The sequence below is a fragment of the Mustelus asterias genome, chromosome 23, assembly GCF_964213995.1.
Source record: "Mustelus asterias chromosome 23, sMusAst1.hap1.1, whole genome shotgun sequence".
NCBI lineage: Eukaryota > Metazoa > Chordata > Chondrichthyes > Carcharhiniformes > Triakidae > Mustelus > Mustelus asterias.
In genome coordinates, this window is record NC_135823.1 from 56,902,394 (window position 1) to 56,922,577 (window position 20,184).

At 43.0% G+C, this 20,184-nt stretch overlaps 1 protein-coding gene across 1 annotated transcript in view; it reads right to left on the minus strand.

Annotated features, from left to right (window-relative positions):
* Positions 1-20,184, minus strand: part of cacna1ha (calcium channel, voltage-dependent, T type, alpha 1H subunit a) — a 493,154-nt gene that overhangs the window by 38,490 nt on the left and 434,480 nt on the right. Inside the window, exons 27-28 of the mRNA XM_078239890.1 lie at positions 13,570-13,703; positions 1,747-1,817 (exon numbers count right to left, since the gene is read on the minus strand). Of these exons, the coding sequence (XP_078096016.1) occupies positions 1,747-1,817; positions 13,570-13,703 (205 nt within the window). The remainder of the gene's footprint in view (positions 1-1,746; positions 1,818-13,569; positions 13,704-20,184) is intronic.

The following is a 20,184-nucleotide window of genomic DNA, read 5'->3' on the forward strand; positions in this document are numbered from 1 at the left end:
TTTTCTGATTGGGTTGTACCAGAAGCGTGCGCACATTGTTGAATAGCTAGACTTAGAAGAAAACTGTAAAATCATTTTCCTGGACAATTACTCAACACATCTTGAACTCTTGGTTAATAACAATTTTTCATTGTTGAATTTCGCCACAACCTAAAGTCACTAATTCAGCCGATGGACCACAGTCCAGGGTGGCACGGTGGCACAGCGGTTAGCACTGCTGCCTCAGAGCACCAGGGACCCGAGTTAAATTCTGGCCTCAGGTGACTGTCTGTGTGGAGTTTGCACATTCTCCCCATGTCTGCGTGGGATTCGTCCGGGTGCCTCGGTTTCCTCCCAGTCGAAAGACATGCAGGTTAGGTTGATTGGCCATGCTGAATTGCCCCTTAGTGTCAGGTGGACTAGCAGGGTAAATACATGATTGTTGTCGGTGCAAGCTCAATGGGCCGAATGGCCTCCTTCTGCAGTGTAGAAATTCTATGATTCTATGAAATGAAAATATTAAGACTCCTCCTGGAAAGCTATGCTTAGTGCTGTGAACAATGGCCTGAGGGTGGAAGGCTTCCAAAGGGAGTTTACAGTGAAGGACACCATCTCCGCATCTTCTGATTCCTGGTGTCTTGCTGATAAAGACACATTGGCAAACAACTGGCACAACCTTTGGCCCACAACAATGTTCATTGAAGATGATAATATAAACAAAAACTTTGAAGGTTTTCGTGTGAGCAAAGAAATGAAATCTGATAAACCAGATCCTTGCATATGCAAAAGGTATATCAATGGAATGCGTGAATGAGCTGGAGGCTGAAGATATTGAGGAAATGTTTCACATTGATAACAATGGCGCTGATTTTACCGGCACGGCCGTCCGAGGCTCGTACGATCGTGCCTGAGGCCAACGGGAAATGCTGTTCTGCGAGCCTCACCCAGCCTGATTTTGGGGTGGCCATGCCGGTAAAATCAAAGCCTATGTGTCCGTCATGCATTCTTTAACTAATGGGGAGATTGCAGAAATGATGTTTTGCTCTGGCTATTGTAATGCAAGTAGGCCTGGTCCTATAGGTGGTACCTCAAAACTGAAATGATCTGAAATCTGAAGCACGATCAGCCACAAGGATTTTGGATAACAGATACTTGACCTGTACAGCTTTAATAGTTCTACCCCAGTCCACCCTTCCTCTGTGACCTGACATTAATTATTGCCGCATCAACTGTCAACACTTCAGCCAGGCATGAAAACAATGCACTGAACTCTCAGTATGCCTGTCAAGGAGATTTTTTTCACACAGTACATCTCATGCTAATCTACACCATTATCAGTGCCTGTAGCTCAACAAGGCTGTGCTGTATTTATAGAAACGAAGATTAACCCTGGTTACTTTCTCTTACCATCAACATTTTGTTTAACCTTCAAAGCTTCACAATCCAAGCATATAATTTAAAATCACACATTATGTTGCTACAATTTGCATTTTTCCCTCAAAAAGTGATAATTACACATCTCTCAACTGATATTTACGGCCACGGAGTTGAAATGCCAAAATCCAAATGACTTTCAAACTATCATATTAAAAGTACAATGTGGCAAAATTAAGAAGCTCACAGTTTATATTTTTATTGCCGAGTATTCTATTTCCTCGGAAAAATGCAGTTTTATATGTTTTCTAGATTCGAAGGTTGAGAAAGTGATAGCAACACAACAGTATTAAATCATTTTAAAGACTTGTAAATCGCATTATTACAACTTACCTGAGGCAAAGCCTGCACAACTGTGTCAAGTAAAGCCCTCATTCCTGTAGCCATCTTGAGTAGTTTCAGCACTGGGGATGCAAGAATCAACAAAACACACTTGATATAAGCAATTATCATAGATGCAAGTATTGCACAGACCATGTAGAGAAAAAATCTATCATGCGTTAACATATTGAATACAATGTTTAAAAATACCAAATGAGTTGATTGGGTGCCTTTCTGTCTGTCCACCTGGGTGAAAAATATCTCCTGTGGGCAGCACGGTGGCACAGTGGTTAGCACTGCTGCCTCACAGCGCCAGGGACCCACGTTCAATTCCGGCCTCGGGTGACTGCCTGTGTGGGTTTCCTCCGGGTGCTCCGGTTTCCTCCCACAGTCCAAAGATGTGCAAGTTAGGTTGATTAGCCATGGTAAATTGCCCCATAGTGTCAGGAGGATTAGTCAGGTGAATACGTGGGGTTTGGGGGATAGGGCCTGGTTGGATTGTGGTCGATGCAGACTCAATGGGCCAAATGGCTTCCTTCTGCACTGTAGGGATTCTATTCTATGATTCTATGAGTGCAGCCCAGAGATGAAAATCGGGTGAGAAGGACACACATTGGGAGGATCTTCTGTTTTCGCCAGGTATCTCATGCACTGCCTGAAAAAGTGCGAGACACCCATGCTGACTCTTAGGAGGAAGGCCTGACATGTCAACTGCCCATCAGGCACTTAAGAGGACAATGGTGCAGAGGCTTCTGGGCTCATATTGGAGCCCAACAAATGTAAATAGACCTTTTAGCTAAGATCAAGCCCAAGACGGGCTTATCTTGTCAGCTTGGATCTTGTTTGTCTCCTTTGTGGGGACCAGAAATTGGATTCAATTTGAATTTGGTCTGTGGAGCAAGCAAGGAGTGGATTTGGGTTTGCCTGGTCCACTCTGAGCATTGGCGCTGTAACTTTAAGGATGGATTTTTTTTTTAAAAGCCTGACAAATGTAAATAGGAGGAAGGTCAGGTGGGCTATATTAAGTACAGGCAGAATCTTTTTCCCCTTCGGAGTCCTCCCGACTGAGGACTCATGCTGTGACATCCCACTTGGTCGACTGCTGCCAGCCAATCAGAGGTCTGCACTCGGCAGTGCCACAGGGGAAGCTGTGGCTGCTGCGGGAACACACCAGTGTTCTGGGAAAAAGGTACGTGTTGCTGGTGGGAAAGTTGGAGTGGGGAGGTGGGGGAAATCATGGGGCGAGGGGATCCATGAGACCCAAGGGCAAGGGTGGCAGTTGGTAACTATCCCCTACCCCATGTCCAGATTAATGCAGATCAAGCGCCCTCCCCTACCTCTAGCTGAGAAACAGTCTGAACGGTTTAATCAGTTGTGCAGGCCATGTTTCAGTGAGCCCTCCTGGAGCTCTGAAAATTATAGTGGAGGTGGGTAGAGGCTGTTAAGTGGTTGTTAATTGGCCAATTAAGGATCCCAAGTGGAGGAGGGGTGGGAAGATAGAGCATGGGTCTCCTAGCCCAGAACTTAGTCCGAGTGGCGGCGGGAAGGTGTCGGGTATCGGTCCCTACCAAATTCTCAGGCCTTCCCACCTCCTTCCTTGCGCTCTGCAAGGGCAGATGATTCTGCTGTACTTTATACAGACCACCTGACTTTCCTTCCATTTACATTTGTTGGGATCCACTACGAATGGAGAGCCTCTGTACCTACATTTTCTCCCTAGCAGGGAAATAATTCATCTCCAGGCTGCACTGATTAAAAATCTACTCCATTGTTGCATGGAATTTTCCAACAGTGTCAGGGTCTGATTGAAAGCCGATGTGTTCCTCTCCAGAAACACAGCCAGGTTTTCTGATCAGATCTTCTGACACCATCAAAGAAAAATCTGTGAGCAGGGTTTGTGGCATCGCTCTGGCAGGATGGTATTTGATAGAACCAGAAGGCTGGCTCCACAGAAAGGAATAAATTCCTTTCCACTCCCACACGGCCTTGGAGGATCCCCCCATCTCCCTGACCACAACGGATGTATGGGGGGGGGCATTCTCCCCCTCCACCCACTGCACTGCACCGGTGTGCACCACTCTCCCAGCCCCCCAAAAATGGAGGAGGGTTACCCTGGTAGTTCCCAGCTCAGTGCTCTTGGGCATTGCCAAGAGGCAACGCCCAGCCTTGCCCTCAACCCCCAGAACTTCCAGGCACCATCGCACCTTCGGCATGGTCATCATGACCTGGCTTTCATTTTCAAAAATCAGTCGTGATTCACGCTGGCGTGATGACATGCTGTCCTAGGGGAGAGGGAGGATTCAGTGGGGCCAGACGCTACGGCATAAACCCATTTAATGATATTAAAATTTATTTTAAATTATGCAAGTCAGGTTCACGCCCCTTTCTGGGGTGAAGGAGTGAGGTGGATCGCATTTTGAAACCTTGCCGGCACAAATCCCATTCTGGCCCTCTTGCAAAATTTTGTGGCCGGACCAGGATTCCTGCCCACGGCCAACGGGCCCGCTAAATTCCACCCGTTCTCCTTTGCCTCTTTAAAATGTTATCAGTGTTGGGGTATCAGTACAAAATAAACACAATTCTTCTGGAATCCTTAGAAGCACTATCATAATCATAGAATCCATATGCAGAAGGAGGCCGTTCGGCCCATCGAGTCTGCACCGACCTCAATCCTACCAGGCCCTATCCCCATGCATTTACCCTAGCTAGTCCCTCTGACACTAAGGGGCAATTTAGCATGGCCAATCCACCTAACCCGCACATCTTTGGATGTGGGGGGAGACCGGAGCACCCGCAGGAAACTCAAGCACACACGGGGAGAATGTGTAAACTCCGCACGAATTGAACCTGGGCCCCTGGCGCTGTGAGGCAGCAGTGCTAACCACTGTGCCACCCGAATCAAGACACCTCTTTGAAATGTTATCAGTGCTGGAGCATCAGTACAAAGTAAACACAATTCTCCCAGAATCCTCAGAAGCACTATCAGACACCACATATTTCAAAAACAGGACAAATCTCTAACTTGTTCGAAAAAAAAGCTTCACCAACTGAACAGCAGCACTCCTGGACCAACATGACAGTTTCATTCCCAGCCAAGGTCACCTAGCCTTGCAGCCTTATTGAGTAGGACAGTCGATTCTGTGCCAACTCGTGTCAATTTAAATGCAGCATCTTATGTTTCCAATAAAAATTGAGTTGACACTGCCCAAACTCATTTTAATTAGGCCTCTCACAGGTTGAAGGAAACACTTTCATTGCACCAATCTGAGATTGATTTAATTAGGGGATAATTAACAACGTATTGTTCAAACATTTTGTGACTTTTACAGGGAAATGGAATCCCTCATGGTCAAGAAACAGATGGCCCAAATGTGAAAGTTTCGTATGACTTTTATAAACATAATAAATGAAATATTAATGGTTGATTAGCGCATGACATTGTTCACAGTAAATATGGGGTTTTCTCTCACCTCCCTCTATTGTCTTTGCTCCCTTTCTCATCTCTTACTGTACTGGCATACAGTGAAAAGTATTGTTGCTTGTATGCTATACAGACAAAGCAGACCGTTCATAGACTACATGGGGGAGAAGGAAAGGAGAGATTGCACAATATAGTGTTACAGTCATAGCTAGGGTGCAGAGAAAGATCAACTTAATATAAGGTAGTTCCAGGGCCAGGGAAGAAGTTGTTCTTGAGTTGGTTGATCCGTGATCACAGACTTTTTTATCTTTTTCCCGACAGAAGGAAGTGGAAGAGAGTACGTCCGGGGTGTGTGGGGTCCCTGATTATACTGACTGCTTTCCCCGAGGCAACAGGAAGTGTAGATGGAGTCAATGGATGGGAGGCTGGTTTGTTTGATGGACTGGGCTACGTTCACAACCCTTTGTAGTTTCTCTTTTGGCTTCTAGTCATTTATATATTTATCTTATTCTGATCTTCTACCTTTGTAATCTTCTGTGTTTTTCGCTCATTTTCCTTTATTCCTATTAGGTGAGAGGTGGTGTAGCGGGACTGGGAGTAGCCTTGGATGGTGGTCGCATTTTCTGTGTAGCGGATTCAGGGAGAGTACGGAATCTCCAACAAGTCCCGTTCCATCCTATTCATTGTTTCCCTACCTCTTCCCACTCCCTGTGCAATCTCTCAGTCTGACCTCCCCTCACTTGACAATCCTTTAATTCCTCTGATCTAACTTCCCATGGCTTTTACTGCCATCTACCACTTGCTCATCTGTTACTGCTATTTATAGTTGTGATGTATGTCTTATTCACTCATATACCATCATTGTCTCCCCACAGATCGGACTGGGAGGGAATGACACAGAGTTTAGTGATTAGGGGAGTTGGAAGGCAGGCCCAAATAGCTTTGAATTTTAAATATGAGAGCAGAACAGAATTGTACTGGGTCCTAGATGGCCGAGGCAGAGCTGGAGGCAGTATCTAAGGGGACCAGGTTTAATGGGTTCATGGGAGCGGGTGGGGCGGTTGAAGTGTTCAGGTGAAGGGAGATTTAGAAATCCAAAGAGAAATGTTGAAGCATCAGAACACTTCAGCAACGTGGGGAAAGACAAGCAGAGTGGGACAGGAAGGGGCAGAGAGTTGGATTCTCCAGTCCTAAGACCATAAGACATCGGAGCAGAATTAGGCCACTCGGCCCATCGAGTCTGCTCCACCATTCAATCATAGCTGATATTTTTCTCATCCTCATTCTCCTGCCTTTTCCCCATAACCCATGATCCACTTGTTAATCAAGAACCTATCTATCTCTGTCTTAAAGACACTCAATGACCTGGCCTCCACAGCCTTCTGCAGCAAAGAGTTCCACAGGTTCACCATTCTCTGGCTGAAGAAAATCCTCCTCATCTCTGTTTTAAAGATCGTCCCTTTAGTCTGAGGTTGTGCCTTCTGGTTCTAGTTTTTCCTACTAGTGGAAACATCCTCTCCACGTCCACTCTATCCAGGCCGCGCAGTATCCTGTAAGTTTCAATAAGATCCCTCCTCATCCTTCTAAATTCCAATGAGTACAGACCCAGAGTCCTCAACTGTTCCTCATACGACAAGGTCTTCATTCCAGTGATCATTCTTGTGAAACCAAAAGAGAAAATGCTGGAAAATCTCAGCAGGTCTGGCAGCATCTGCAAGGAGAGAAAAGAGCTGACATTTTGAGCCCAGATGACCCGAGCCCACTGACTCCCACAGCTATCTGGACTACAGCTCTTCACACCCTGCATCCCGTGAGGACTCCATCCCTTTCTCTTGGTTCCTTCGCCTCCGTTGCATTTGTTCCGATGATGCCACTTTCCAAAGTGGTGCTTCTAATATGTGCTCTTTTTTCCTCAACCGTGGATTCCCATCTACAGTTGTCGACAGGGCCCTCAACAGCGTGCAGTCCATCTCCAGTGTCACGACCCTCACCTCCTCCCATCCCTCCCAGAACAAGGAGAGTCCCCCTTGTTCTTACATTTCACCCCACCAGCCTGCGCATGCAAAGTATAATCCTCTGCCATTTTTGCCCATTCCGCAGCGACCGTTCCCTCCAGGATAACCTAGTCCACTCCTCCACTAGAGCCAACATCTCTCCCATCACTCATGGCACCTTCCCATGCAATCGCAGAAGATGTAACATGTGCCTCTTTACTTCTTCCATGCTCACCATCCAAGGTCCAAAACACTCATTCCAGGTTAAGCAGCGTTTCACTTGCACCTCCTTCAATTTGGTGTCTTGCATTCGCTGCTCCCAATGTGCTCTCCTCTATATCGGAGAGACCAAGCGTAGACTGGGTGATCGCTTTGCTGACACCCTCGCTCTGTGCGCAATCAGGACCCTGACCTTCCGGTTGCTGCCATTTTAACAAACGATCCTGCTCCCATGCCCACATGTCTGTCCTTGGCCTGCTGCAATGTTCCAGTGAAGCTCAACGCAAACTGGAGGAACAGCATCTCATCTTCAGAGCATTGACAAAGGGTCATCTGGACTCGAAACGTCAGCTCTTTTCTCTCCTTACAGATGCTGCCAGACCTGCTGAGATTTTCCAGCATTTTCTCTTTTGGTTTCAGATTCCAGCATCCGCAGTAATTTGCTTTTATCATTCTTGTGAACCTCCTCTGGACCCTTTCCAAGGCCAGCACATCCTTCCTTACATACGGGGCCCAAAACTGCTCACGTTACTCCAAATGGGGTCTGACCAGAGCCTTATAAAGCCTCAGAAGTACATTCCTCCTTTTGTATTCGAGCCATCACGACATGAATGCTAACATTGCATTTGCCTTCCTAGCTGCTGACTGAACCTACATGTTAACCTTAAGAGAATCTTGAACAAGGACTCCTAAGTCCCTTTGTGTTTCTGATTTCCTAAGCATTTCCCCATTTAGAAAATAGTCTATGCCTCCATTCCTCCTTTCAAAGTGCATAACCTCACACTTTTCCACATTGTATTCCATCCGCCACTTCTTTGCCCACTCTCCTGGCCTGTCCAAGTCCTTCTGCAGCCCCCCTGCTTCCTCAATACTATCTTTGTATCATCTGCAAACTTAGCAACAGTGCCTTCAGTTCCTTCTTCCAAATCGTTAATGTGTATTGTGAAAAGTTGTGGCCCCAGCACAGACCCCTGAGGCACACCACTAGTCACCAGCTGCCATCCTGAAAAAGATCTCTTTATCCCCACTCTCTGCCTTCTGTCAGTCAGTCAATCCTCTATCCATGCCAGGATCTTACCCTTAACACCATGGGCTCTTAACTTATTTAACAGTCTCCTATGCGGCACCTTGTCAAAGGCCTTCTGGAAATCTAAATAAATCACGTCCACTGGTTCTCCTTTATCTAACTTCCTTGTTACCTCCTCAAAGACCTCTAACAGATTTGTCAGACATGACCTCCCATTGACAAAGCCGTGCTGACTCAGTCCTACTTTATCATGCGCGTCCAAGTACTCCGTGATCTCATCTTTAATAATGGACTCTAAAATCTTGCCAATGACCGAAGTCAGGCTAACCGGCCTATAATTTCCCGTCTGCTGCCTCTCTCCCTTCTTAAACAGTGGTGTTACATTAGCTACTTCCCAGTCCTCTGGGACCCTCCCTGCCTCCAGTGATTCCTGAAAGATCACCACCAATGCCTCCACAATTTCCTCAGCTATCTCTTTTAGAACCCTGGAGTGTAGTCCATCCGGTTCAGATGATTTATCCACCTTCAGACCTTTAAATTTCCCCGGAACCTTCTCCTTAGTAATTGCCACTACACTCACCTGTGCCCCCTGGTTCTCCTGGAGCTCTAGTATCCCAATGGTGTCTTCCACTGTGAAGACTGATGCAAAGTAACTATTCAGTTCCTCTGCCATTTCTTTGTTTCCTATTATTACTTCTTCAGCCTAATTTTCCAGTGGTCCAATGTCTATTTTTGCTTCTCTCTTATCGTTTATAAATTGAAAAAAACTCTTCCTATCTTCTTGCATATTACTAGCTAGCTTACACTCAAATTTCATTTTCTCCCCCCTTATTGCTTTTCTAGCTGTCCTCTGCTCGCTTTTAAAGGCTTCCCAATCTTCTGGCTTCCCACTAATCCTCGCCATTTTGTATGCTTTTTAAAAGAGATAGCAGCAGAGTAGATGTGCTGGCTGTGATTTTCCAAAATTCCTTAGATTCAGGAATTTTCAAGAAAGAAGGGGGAGAGAAAACAGTGAACTACAAGCCAGTTAGCCTAACATCAGTTGTTGGGTAAATGCTATATTCGATTATTAAGGAAGACTTAACAATGTACTTAGAAAAGCGTTTTATGGTCAGGACAAGTCAATATGGTTTTACTGAAGGGAAGTCCTGTTTGACAAATTTATTAGAATTTTTTGAGGATGAAACTGGTAGGGTAGATAAAGGGGAACCAGCAGGTGTAGTGTATTTGGATTTCCAAAAGGCATTCTATAAAGGTTACAGAATAGGTTACTCACAAGGTTACTCAGCAAAATGAGTTGGGGAAAATATATTAGCATGGATAGAGGATTGGTTAATGGATAGAAGGCAGTGAGTACATTCTCACTGTACTCGTTGGAGTTTAGAAGGATGAGGAGGGATCTTAGAGGTTAGAGTCATAGAGGTTTACAGCATGGAAACAGGCCCTTCAGCCCAACTTGTCCATGCCGCCCTTCTTTTTAAAACCCCTAAACTAATCCCAATTGCCCGCATTTGGCCCATATCCCTCTATACCCATTTTATCCATGTAACTATCTAAATGCTTTTTAAAAGACAACATTGTACCCGCCTCTACTACTACCTCTGGCAGATTGTTCCAGACACTCACCACCCTCTGTGTGAAAAAATTGCCCCTCTGGACACTTTTGTATTTCTCCCCTCTCACCTTAAACCTATGCCCTCTAGTTTTAGACTCCCCTACTTTTGGGAAAATATATTGACTATCTAGCTGATCTTTGCCCCTCATTATTTTATAGACCTCTATAAGATCACTCCTCATCTTATTGAAACTTACAGGGTACTGCGAGGCTGGATAGAGTGGACATGGAGAGGATGTTTCTACTAGTAGGAAAAACTAAAGCTAGAGGACACAACCTCAGGCTAAAGGGACAATCCTTTAAAACAGAGAGAGGAGGAATTTCTTCAGCCAGAGAGTGGTGAATCTGTGGAACTCTTTGTCTCAGAAGGCTGTGGAGGCCAGATCATTGAGTGTCTTTAAGACAGAGATAGAAAGATTCTTGGTTAATAAGGGGATCAGGAGTTATAGGGAAAAGGCAGGAGAATGGGGATGAGAAAAAAAATCTGCCATGATTGAATGGCGGAGTGGACTTGATGGGCCGAGTGGCCCAATTCTGCTCCTATGTCTTATGGTCTTATGGTTTTATGGACATAATCGTGTTTTTTATAAGTTGGCAGGCAGTGAATAGTGAAGTAGCGCAAGGATCAATGCTGGGGCCTCAGCTATTTACAATCTATATTATTGACTTGGATGAAGATACAGAAAGTAATGCATCAAAGTTTGATAATATACCAAGCTAAGTGGGAAGGTTAGCTGTGGGGAGGACAAAGAGAGGCTGCAAAGAGATATTGACAGGTTAAGTGAATGGGCAACAAAATGGCAGATGGAACATAATCTAGGGAACTGTGAAGTTATTCACATTAATCATAAGAATAGAAAAGCAGAGTATTTTTTAAAAGGTGTGAATTTTGTAAATATTGATGTTCAAAGAGACTTGAGTGTGCTTGTACATAGAATGAAGAAAGTTAGTGTGCAGGTGCAGCAAGCAATTAGGAAGGCAACTGGCATGTTGACCTTCATTGCAAGGGATTAGAGTACAAGAATAAAGAAGTCTTGTTGCAATTGTACAGCATTTTGGTGAGAAAACATATGTAATACTGTGTGCAGTTCTGGTCCCCATATTTAATAAAGGAGATACTTGCATTGGAGATGGTACAGTAAAGGTTCACTAGATTGGTCCCTGAAATGGCATCCCATCCACTCCCTCCATCACTGACACACACTAGCAGCAGTGTCTATCACCTACAGGAACTCACCAAAGCTCCTACCTTCCAAGCCCACGATCTCTGCTACCTAGAAGGACAAGGGCTGCAGATCTATAGGAACACCACAACCTGCAAGTTCTTCTCCATGCCACATACCATCCTGACTTGGAACTGCGTCACCATTCCTTCACTGTCTGGAACTCCCTCCCTAGCAACACTGTTGTTGTACCTACACCATATAGACTACAGCAGTTCAACTAGGCAGCTCACCATCACCTTCTCAAGGGCAATTACAGATGGACAATAAATGCTGGCCAAGCAGCGATGCCCACTTCCTTTGAAAGAATAAAACAAAGAGAGGGCTGTCCTATGATGAGAGGCTAAGTAAATCAGGCTTATATTCTCTTATCTTCAGAAGAATGAGTGGCAATCACAGTAATACTAAAAACATTCTGAAGGGCCTTGATAGGATAGTTGCAGAGAGATTATTTCTGCTTGTCAGGGAATCTAAAAAGTGGGCGACAGTAGGGCCAATCATTTAGAACTGAGATGAAGAAAAATGCCTTCACTCAAAGCATTGTGAATCTTTGGAATTCTCTGCCACAGAGGGTTGTGAATGCTCCATTGTTGAATACATTGAAGGCTGAGATAGACAGATTTTTGGTCTCTCAGGGAATTAAGGGATAAGGGAAGCAGGTGGGAAAATGGCGTTGAAGCCCAAGATCAGCTATGATCATATTTAATAGCAGATCTGGCTTGACAGGCTGTATGGTCTACTCCTGCTCCTACGTCGTGTGTGCTCCTGATCTTGTATTTGGAATGAGGCTTGAGTAAGAGTAACAAGGACAGCATGGTGGCACAGTGGTTAGCACTGCAGCCTCACAGCACCAGGAACCCGGCTTTGAATCTGGCCTTGGGTGACTGTTTGTGTAGAGTTTGCAAGTTCTCCCCATGTCTGTGTGGGTTTCTTCCGGGTGCTTCTGTTTCCTCCCACAGTCCCAAGATGTGCAGGTTAGGTGGATTGGTCATGCTAATTTGCTCCTTAGTTACATTGATTAACCAGGGTAAATGGGTGTGGGGTGGGCCTGGGTAAGATGCTCTGTCAGAGAGTTGGTACAGACCCAATGGGATGAATAGCCTCCTTCTGCGCTGTAGGAATTCTGTAGTAAAATGGATTGGGACCTAAGTGTCCAGGAGAGGCACAAATGGATTTAAATAGCTAAGGTATTTCAAGTTTTGTACTAGAGGGAGTGGGGTGCAAAACAGAATAGGCAAGGAGATATTTGATTTATTTTGGTATCCTGGTGTACTTGGTTGACAGAGGTACAAGAGCACCCAGATAAAAGCAAATCACTGTGGATGCTGGAATTTGAAACAAAAACAGAAAATGCTGGAAAATCTCAGGGCTCTTGAAGAAGAGTCATCCAGATTTGAAACGTTATCCCAGTTCTCTCTCTCTCTCCACAGATGCTGTCAGACATGCTGAGATTTTCCAGCTTTTGACCACTAAATGCTGACGTATGTTTCCCTTTACAAATGTTGGACAAAGCATGACTCAAAAGTCACGAGACAGAAAATAAAAATAATGTGCATGTCATACATAAGGCTTTTAAAATGTTATTGGATGTCGGTTCCATTGTAATTCTCGGTTTTCATCTTTGAAAACTAAAGTTTATTTACTAGTGTCACAAGTAGGCTTACATTAACACTGCAATGAAGTTACTGTGAAAATCCCCTAGTCGCCTGTTTGGGTACACTGAGGGAGAATTTAGCATGGCAAATGCACCTAACCAGCACATCTTTTGGACTGTGGGAGGAAACCAGAGCACCCGGAGGAAACCCACGCAGACACGGGGAGAACGTGCAGACTCCGCACAGACAGTGACCCAGGCTGGAAATTGAACCCGTGTCCCTGGTGCTGTGAGGCAGCCGTGCTAACCACTGCGCCACCGTGCTGCCCCTAACAAACTCCCCATGCCGACAACCAAAATAAAAGTGCTGGTCCAACAAACATTAACACTCTCCCCCTTTGATTTGTCACTTAAAGTGAATTGAGCCAAAGAAGTTCACTGCCAACTGGCACCAGCAGGAGAGCCACTGCCAACACAATTTGGAGCCAAAACCTGATGGAAAACTGTGGGCAATTGAAACCAAATGAATTGTGGCAAACCAGGAAGTAATGCAGATACTGCCATATTATTCCTTATGCAATGCACCATTGCTGATACTATGGGTGATCATTAAAGTCCAAATAGAAAAGAGATACATAAATACATTTAATTACCAAAGTACTTTAACTTTTATATTGCTTCTAACATAGTTCTAGCATAATCAAGAGAATTTTAAATTGATGTTAATAAGGGATACTATTACCTCTTGCAATTCGTAACACTCTCATGATGCGAATGATAGTCGGGTTAATTGGGAGTGAAGCATTAATTTCAATTTCTTCCAATGTTATTCCCATTATTGAGAGAAGCACAATAGCCAGATCCAGTTGGTTCCACCTGAAAAGAAGTAATTATATTTGCATTTGTATATTCCGAAACCTGTAATTCGTGAGAACAATATTCAAAATAAGTCACAAGAATATGGGCAATATCGTGGGAGACATCACACAATCCAATAATGTTTACAACTTAAATTGTACCACACACTTTGAAACAAATAAAAATGTTCATGTCACAATTTATTCTGTGAATACAATACCTCTTTTCAGCCTTTTACCAACCAGGAATATATTCAGGTTTCAAGTAAATGCTCGCCAGATGGTATCAGTTTGGGAATTGTATTTTTTAAATTGAGAAATAACGGGCAAGATTCTCGGGCCTCCCAGGTGCGTGTTTCCCACCGGAGGGAGATGGCGCGTTGTTTGCTCGCGGCGGGATTCTCTGGTCCCGCCGCTGTCAATGGGAATTCCCACTGACATCACCCCAGTTCGGTGGGAAACCCACAGGTGGGGGCGCGCTGCCGGTGGGACCGGAGAATCCCGCCAGCCTGCACAGCCAGAGAATTCCAGCCAACATCCTGTCTGTTCGACACTCAGCAAATGGCATCAACCAGGCGTAACTCACCAGGGCATTTTTTTCTTTTCAAAAAAGGACTCTTCTTTGCAATTTTGTTTCATGTTGCGAGCTTTGCATTATTGCAAGCATTGAGAAAATGGATTGATTTGTAAAATTTAAAGGGATTGTCAGAGAGCTAACCTGAACAATCAGTACGTTGAAATATTCATGCATTCTATGTTTTGGACGGACTGAAGAACAGGATGTGAATGCAAAACGTTTCATATTTGATTCTAACAACTATGACAACCATGGGTGGTAATTCACAAGGAAGTCTTTAGAGGTTAAATGCTTGCTGACAGTGTAAATACGGAAGCAGCTTTTCTGACAAATTGACACATTAAAAATAGACGCATGCTGGGCTACAAAGTAGTACCACTCCTTTTTGTGTGTCCATAAGCAACACTGGAAACTCCACATACAATATCCATCAATGACAACTGACTTGCCTGTTTCTTATGAAATCAAAGTTAGTAGAGCAAACTTACCAAATATAATGAAGCAAAAATAAAACTGGTTCAGCAACATGCTGTGTTTACACTACTGAATATCTCAAGAGCATAATATTAAATACTACACTACCATTTATTAAACCAAATTGAAGGAAATTGTGTATTTGAATTCTAATTTTTTACAATTTGGTTTTGGAATGTGAACATGGCTGGCACGGCCAGCATTTATTGTCCATCCCCATTTACCCTTGAGCAGGTGGTGGTGAATGGCCAACAACTGAGCGGCTTGCTAGGCAATTTCAGAGGGCAGTTAAGTGTCAACAATATATTGCATTTTGTAAACCAAAGGTGCAACTGCAATCTTCACTTTTGACATATTTTGCCAGAAAATTGCAACAGTACAGAGTTTTAATGAGTTTAGACGAGGAATACTGTGTACTGGTCTCTGTAACAAAGGAAGGATATACTTGCCTTGAGGGACTGCAACAAGAGCTCACTAGATTGACTCAATAAGAAGTCCCACAACACCAGGTTAAAGTCCAACAGGTTCATTTGGTAGCACGAGCTTTCGGAGTGCTGCTCCTTCATCAGAGGAGATGAAGGGGCAGCGCTCTGAAAGCTCGTGATACCAAATGAACCTGTTGGACTTTAACCTGGTGTTGTGAGACTTCTTACTGTGCCCACCCCAGTCCAACACCGGCATCTCCACATCACATATTGACTCAAGGAATGATAGGGTTGCTTTAAGAGGAACGATTCAGTAGAATGGGTCTCTGGGATTTAGAAGAACCAGTGGCGAACTCATTGAAATATATAAGATTCTGAGAAGGGTTGGCCAGGGTAGATGTTGAGAGATACTGTCTCCTGGCTGAAACAAGGGGACACAGTCTCAGGGTAAGGGGTTGCCACTGAGGACAGAGATGAGGAGAAATTTCTTCATTCAGAAGGTTGTGAATGTTTGGAATTCTTAATCCCAGAAGGCTGGTTGTGAATGTTTGGAATTTTTAATCCCAGAAGGCTGTGGATGCTCAATTGTTTTAGTATTTACAAGGCTGAAATTGATAGATCTAAGGGAATCAAAGGATAGATGGGTCATGTGGGCAAAAGTCATGTTGAGGTTAAGGATCAGTTATGATATTATTGAATGGTGAAGCCGGCTTGGGGAAAACATATGGCCTACTCCAGCTCCTAATCTTTATGTTCCGATATAAAATCCATTTGAACAGAAATGCTTGTTTTGAAAGTAACATCAACTGTCATATCTCTGCACTAAATGCTTGCTATGATGATACATCTGAAGATCCGATTCAGGAACTGTAGTTCTGACACAGGGGTAACGTAACAAAAACACATTTCTTTCGAATACAGATTCGAGAGATCAGACAACTGTAATTGTAGTGATTTTGTAATAGCACTTAGCAGTTGAAATAAACAATACAATATTTCTGAATCCTGAAATTCTTCTCCAGATGATGAAAGTATCCAATTTACAGCATATATGTCCTTTAATCAAAGGGACTACACAGACTCTCACAGCTAAGCTGTCTACCTAGCCTATGTTAAACCAACTCATTCTGGGTTATAATGGTGCTCTTAAACTTTGCTTTTGCTACTCATTCTCCCAAAATTTTCATTACTTGCATTCTTGTATATTCGGGCATCACACAGGATTGTGTATACTGTACAACAGGCTAAGTAAGCGTTTAGTCATATGAAAGTTTAAAGTTGTGATGTCAGAAATTATCAGCTAATAAGCTATGTTATAATCCTCCATATGTTAGACAGCTTGGTGCATTAATCCATCGTATAGAGGGTAATGCAACGGAATGAGCATGCATTTCAGTGAAAGACTTCAAGAACTATTTTATAATACAATAAACACCATTATGAGCTTTCTGCTGAATTCTTGCGTCACTTTGTTAAATAAGAAAATCCCGAGGCTTGACATAAACAATACTGTAACATTTCCACATCTTTTTGAATTAACTAACCAACTATTACTGTGAGCATTATATACAATTATAATGGCCATAATTTTCAAATAAATTTTAGTGGTGCTTTAAGTTGGTGTACTAGCATTCCATGTCACTGGCCAGTAGGTTGCAGCTCATCTTCCCCATAATGAGTTCCTGATTTCATGCAAGCAATAGGGTGATAAGTGCTCTCCAAAGATGGTCTTTCCTGAGTGATAAGGAACACATATCTTTGCCTGGGACTGATGCTCAAACTGAGAGATGAGATAAAATGAATAAATAAAAAAATATTTTTAAAAAGTTGCAATTGTGAATCAGGTGCAAAGATGAAGCCTATTTTAAGCCTATTTAATTATTTCTTCATTGGGTCATAACTGGGTTAAGAAGTTTTAAGTTTATTAAGTTTAGTTATTAGTGTCACGAGTAGGCTTACATTAACACTGTAATGAAGCTACTGTGAAAATCCCCTAGTCGTCAAACTCCGGCGCCTGTTTGGGCACACTGACGAAGAATTTATCATGGCCAATGTACCTAACCAGCACGTCTTTCGGACTGCGGGAGGAAACTGGAGCACCCGGAGAAAACCCATGCAGACACGGGGAGAACATGCACACTCTGCACAGACAGTGACCCAATTGAACCTGGGTCCCTGATGCTGTGAGGCAGCACTGCTAACCATGGCCCGAAAATATACTTTCCTCAATTTAAAGTCTCCTCCAAAACAGAAAAAGTGAGCCCCTTCAGTCACTTAATATTTTATCATATTAAATATTAGTTCATTATAATAAACCATTGCTTAGTTTTAAACTTCAGTGTTTAATAGAACATATATATTGATCACTAAAATGTGGACTCTGAATTTATGGAATTAAGATCATGTTCATTGTAGCTTGTTAGAAATGGATTCTGCACTCAAGGTTACAGTATATATGAAATCAATATATGAATTTATTTCAATATTAGTAACAAACAATGGTCTGATACTCATTTTCTCCAAAGGTAACTTTAAAATAAAAAGGACAGAATGTTCTGTGGAACTATAATGCATTGCTGGAAGGAAACCCATTTCAAGTACGATCTTCACAAAGGGAAGAAAACTGCCCAAAGCTGCCTTCTGAAAGCATCAATCTTGGCAAAACACCACTTGAAACTTGTTCAGTTTTCTGGTTATATTTTCAATCAATCCTAGGTCATAGTCACATTGTGTAGAACACTTCATTAAAAAATATTCTCACACTATTTAAGCGATATTTCAGAACTTTGAAATTTAAGAACTTGATTTGTGCTATATAACCATTTTAAGATCAATTCTTGTTTGGTCCTAATCAATGGTGTACAACAAGGAGGAAAGCATCACATGAATTTTCTCTTCAGATGATGATTACCTAGGCTCTGTAGAATGTACTTCTAATGCATTTTTATTACAGTTTCCCCATGTCTGCGTGGGTTTCATATGGGTGGGTGCTCCAGTTTCCTCCCACAGTCCGAATTACGTGCTGGTTAGGGTGCATTGGCCATGTTAAATTCTCCCTCAGTGTACCTGAACAGGTGCCGGAGTGTGGCGACTAGGGGATTTTCGCAGTAACTTCATTGCAGTGTTAATGCAAACCTATTTGTGATTAATAAATAAATGAACTAACTACACAGAATTAAACCGTGGAACAAGGGAGATCTGCAAGGACTTGTGCGATGTTATCCTGGGTTATTGTGTCAGTTACCTGCAGTGTTAAGGTAAGCCTACTTGTGGCATTAATAAACTTAAACTTAAAACTTAAAGGGACACACAGGGATTGGTCCATAGTGATGGGATAAAGAAACAATAAATTGTTGGCTAAATTACCTTGGAATAGTTCATGTGAAGCTGATTGCCAATATATAATGTATATTTCATATACAATGCAACCTTGAGCACCTAATCCATTTTCTAATAAATTACAACAAACATGATATAAATTCATAAATTCAGGGTCAACAATGCATAGATTAATATATATATGTTCTATTAAATGCTTCTATTAAAAGCAAATGGTTCCAGTTATGCACACCCTCACTAAATGGATTCTGTATGGCACAGGAAGTTAGGAAAAGGAAAAAAAAACAAATTTAAAATGATCTTTTTCCCAAAGTACTTGGATGGATTCCATCTATTTGTTTTAACCTGTGGGTGTTGGTGCCTTTTTTTTCACTTTGTTCTTTCCTCCTGAGCTTTCACAAGCTGCTACGAATATTTCATTGGGTTAATGCTCGGTGTGTCTTTGGGTCAAGATATTAAGATTGCCTGAGTTAATAGGTCCCTTGTAACCGAGGGCTCTATTTGGAGTTAATTGTTGTGTCACAAATAGAGTTTCCCTTCTAAGATACTGACCAGAAGGGATGTAACAAGGCTGAGCAATATTAGAATCATAGAATGCCTACAGTGCAGGAAGAGGCCATTCGGCCTATCGAGCCTGCTTCGACAACAATCTCACCCAGGCCATATTCCCATGACCCCGACGTATTTACCCCAGTGACACTAAAGGGCAACTTAGCATGGCCAATCAACATAACCCGTACATCTTTGGACTGTGGGAGGAGACCAGAGCACCCAGAGAAAACTCATGGGGAGTTTGTGCAAACGCCACGTAGACAGGGGCCATATTTAGCACTCCTTTCTATGTTATTTAATTAAAGCCATTGGGGTCGATCTTGCCAATTCGTCCCGCCGGTTGATCAGTGTGGTGAGCCGGTAAGATCGGGCGAGAGGTGAAAAATCTCACCTCGCGTGATCTTACCAGCCCTGTTTTGCCGGCAAAATTTGCTTTGCACTCAGAAAGGTCACAAAGTCAACTTAAATATTTAAGACACCAGGACTATGCCATTAATGAGTCCTGCACAGTACACTGGGAGATTGAGGCACCCCTGGAGCTCAGCAGCTGGCTTCACCGGCGAGATTAGGCTCCGCCCCACCCCCTATTGGTGAGAATCGTATCTTGGCTCTTTTCTTGGACTGAATGCCATAAACTCGCCCAAAAAATGAGCCTGAAACTTTTCTGTTTTCTCGTCAATTCAGATACAGAAAGGGAATTAAAAGAGAGAACGAAAGATTGTATTTTGAGAGAAAAAGGGGAAAAAGGGGAAGTAATTTTAAAAATCATGAAATGTAAATTAATTGTACAACTTTTTAACCTCAAAATAACTTACGAGGTGAAGGATTTAAACTTCTTTATTTAAATTGTTCCCTTTGCGAGCCAATCGGGTTGAACACCATTGCATTCACAATTTTTGGAGGTGCTTGTGCTCTTAATTACAAGACCTAATTTTGTGTGGCACATTTAATGGGAAATTAATGATTAAATCTGGCAAGTTCTTACAAATAACAGGAAGGCTAAGGATATGATACTGCTTTTGCAAAGCAAATTGAGGAATGCTGCCAATCGACCAGAAAGCTGCGTAATCCCCAGAACCTGTTGGTCAAGTTATGGATTATTTACGTTGTTAACATACTATTAATTTTCCAGA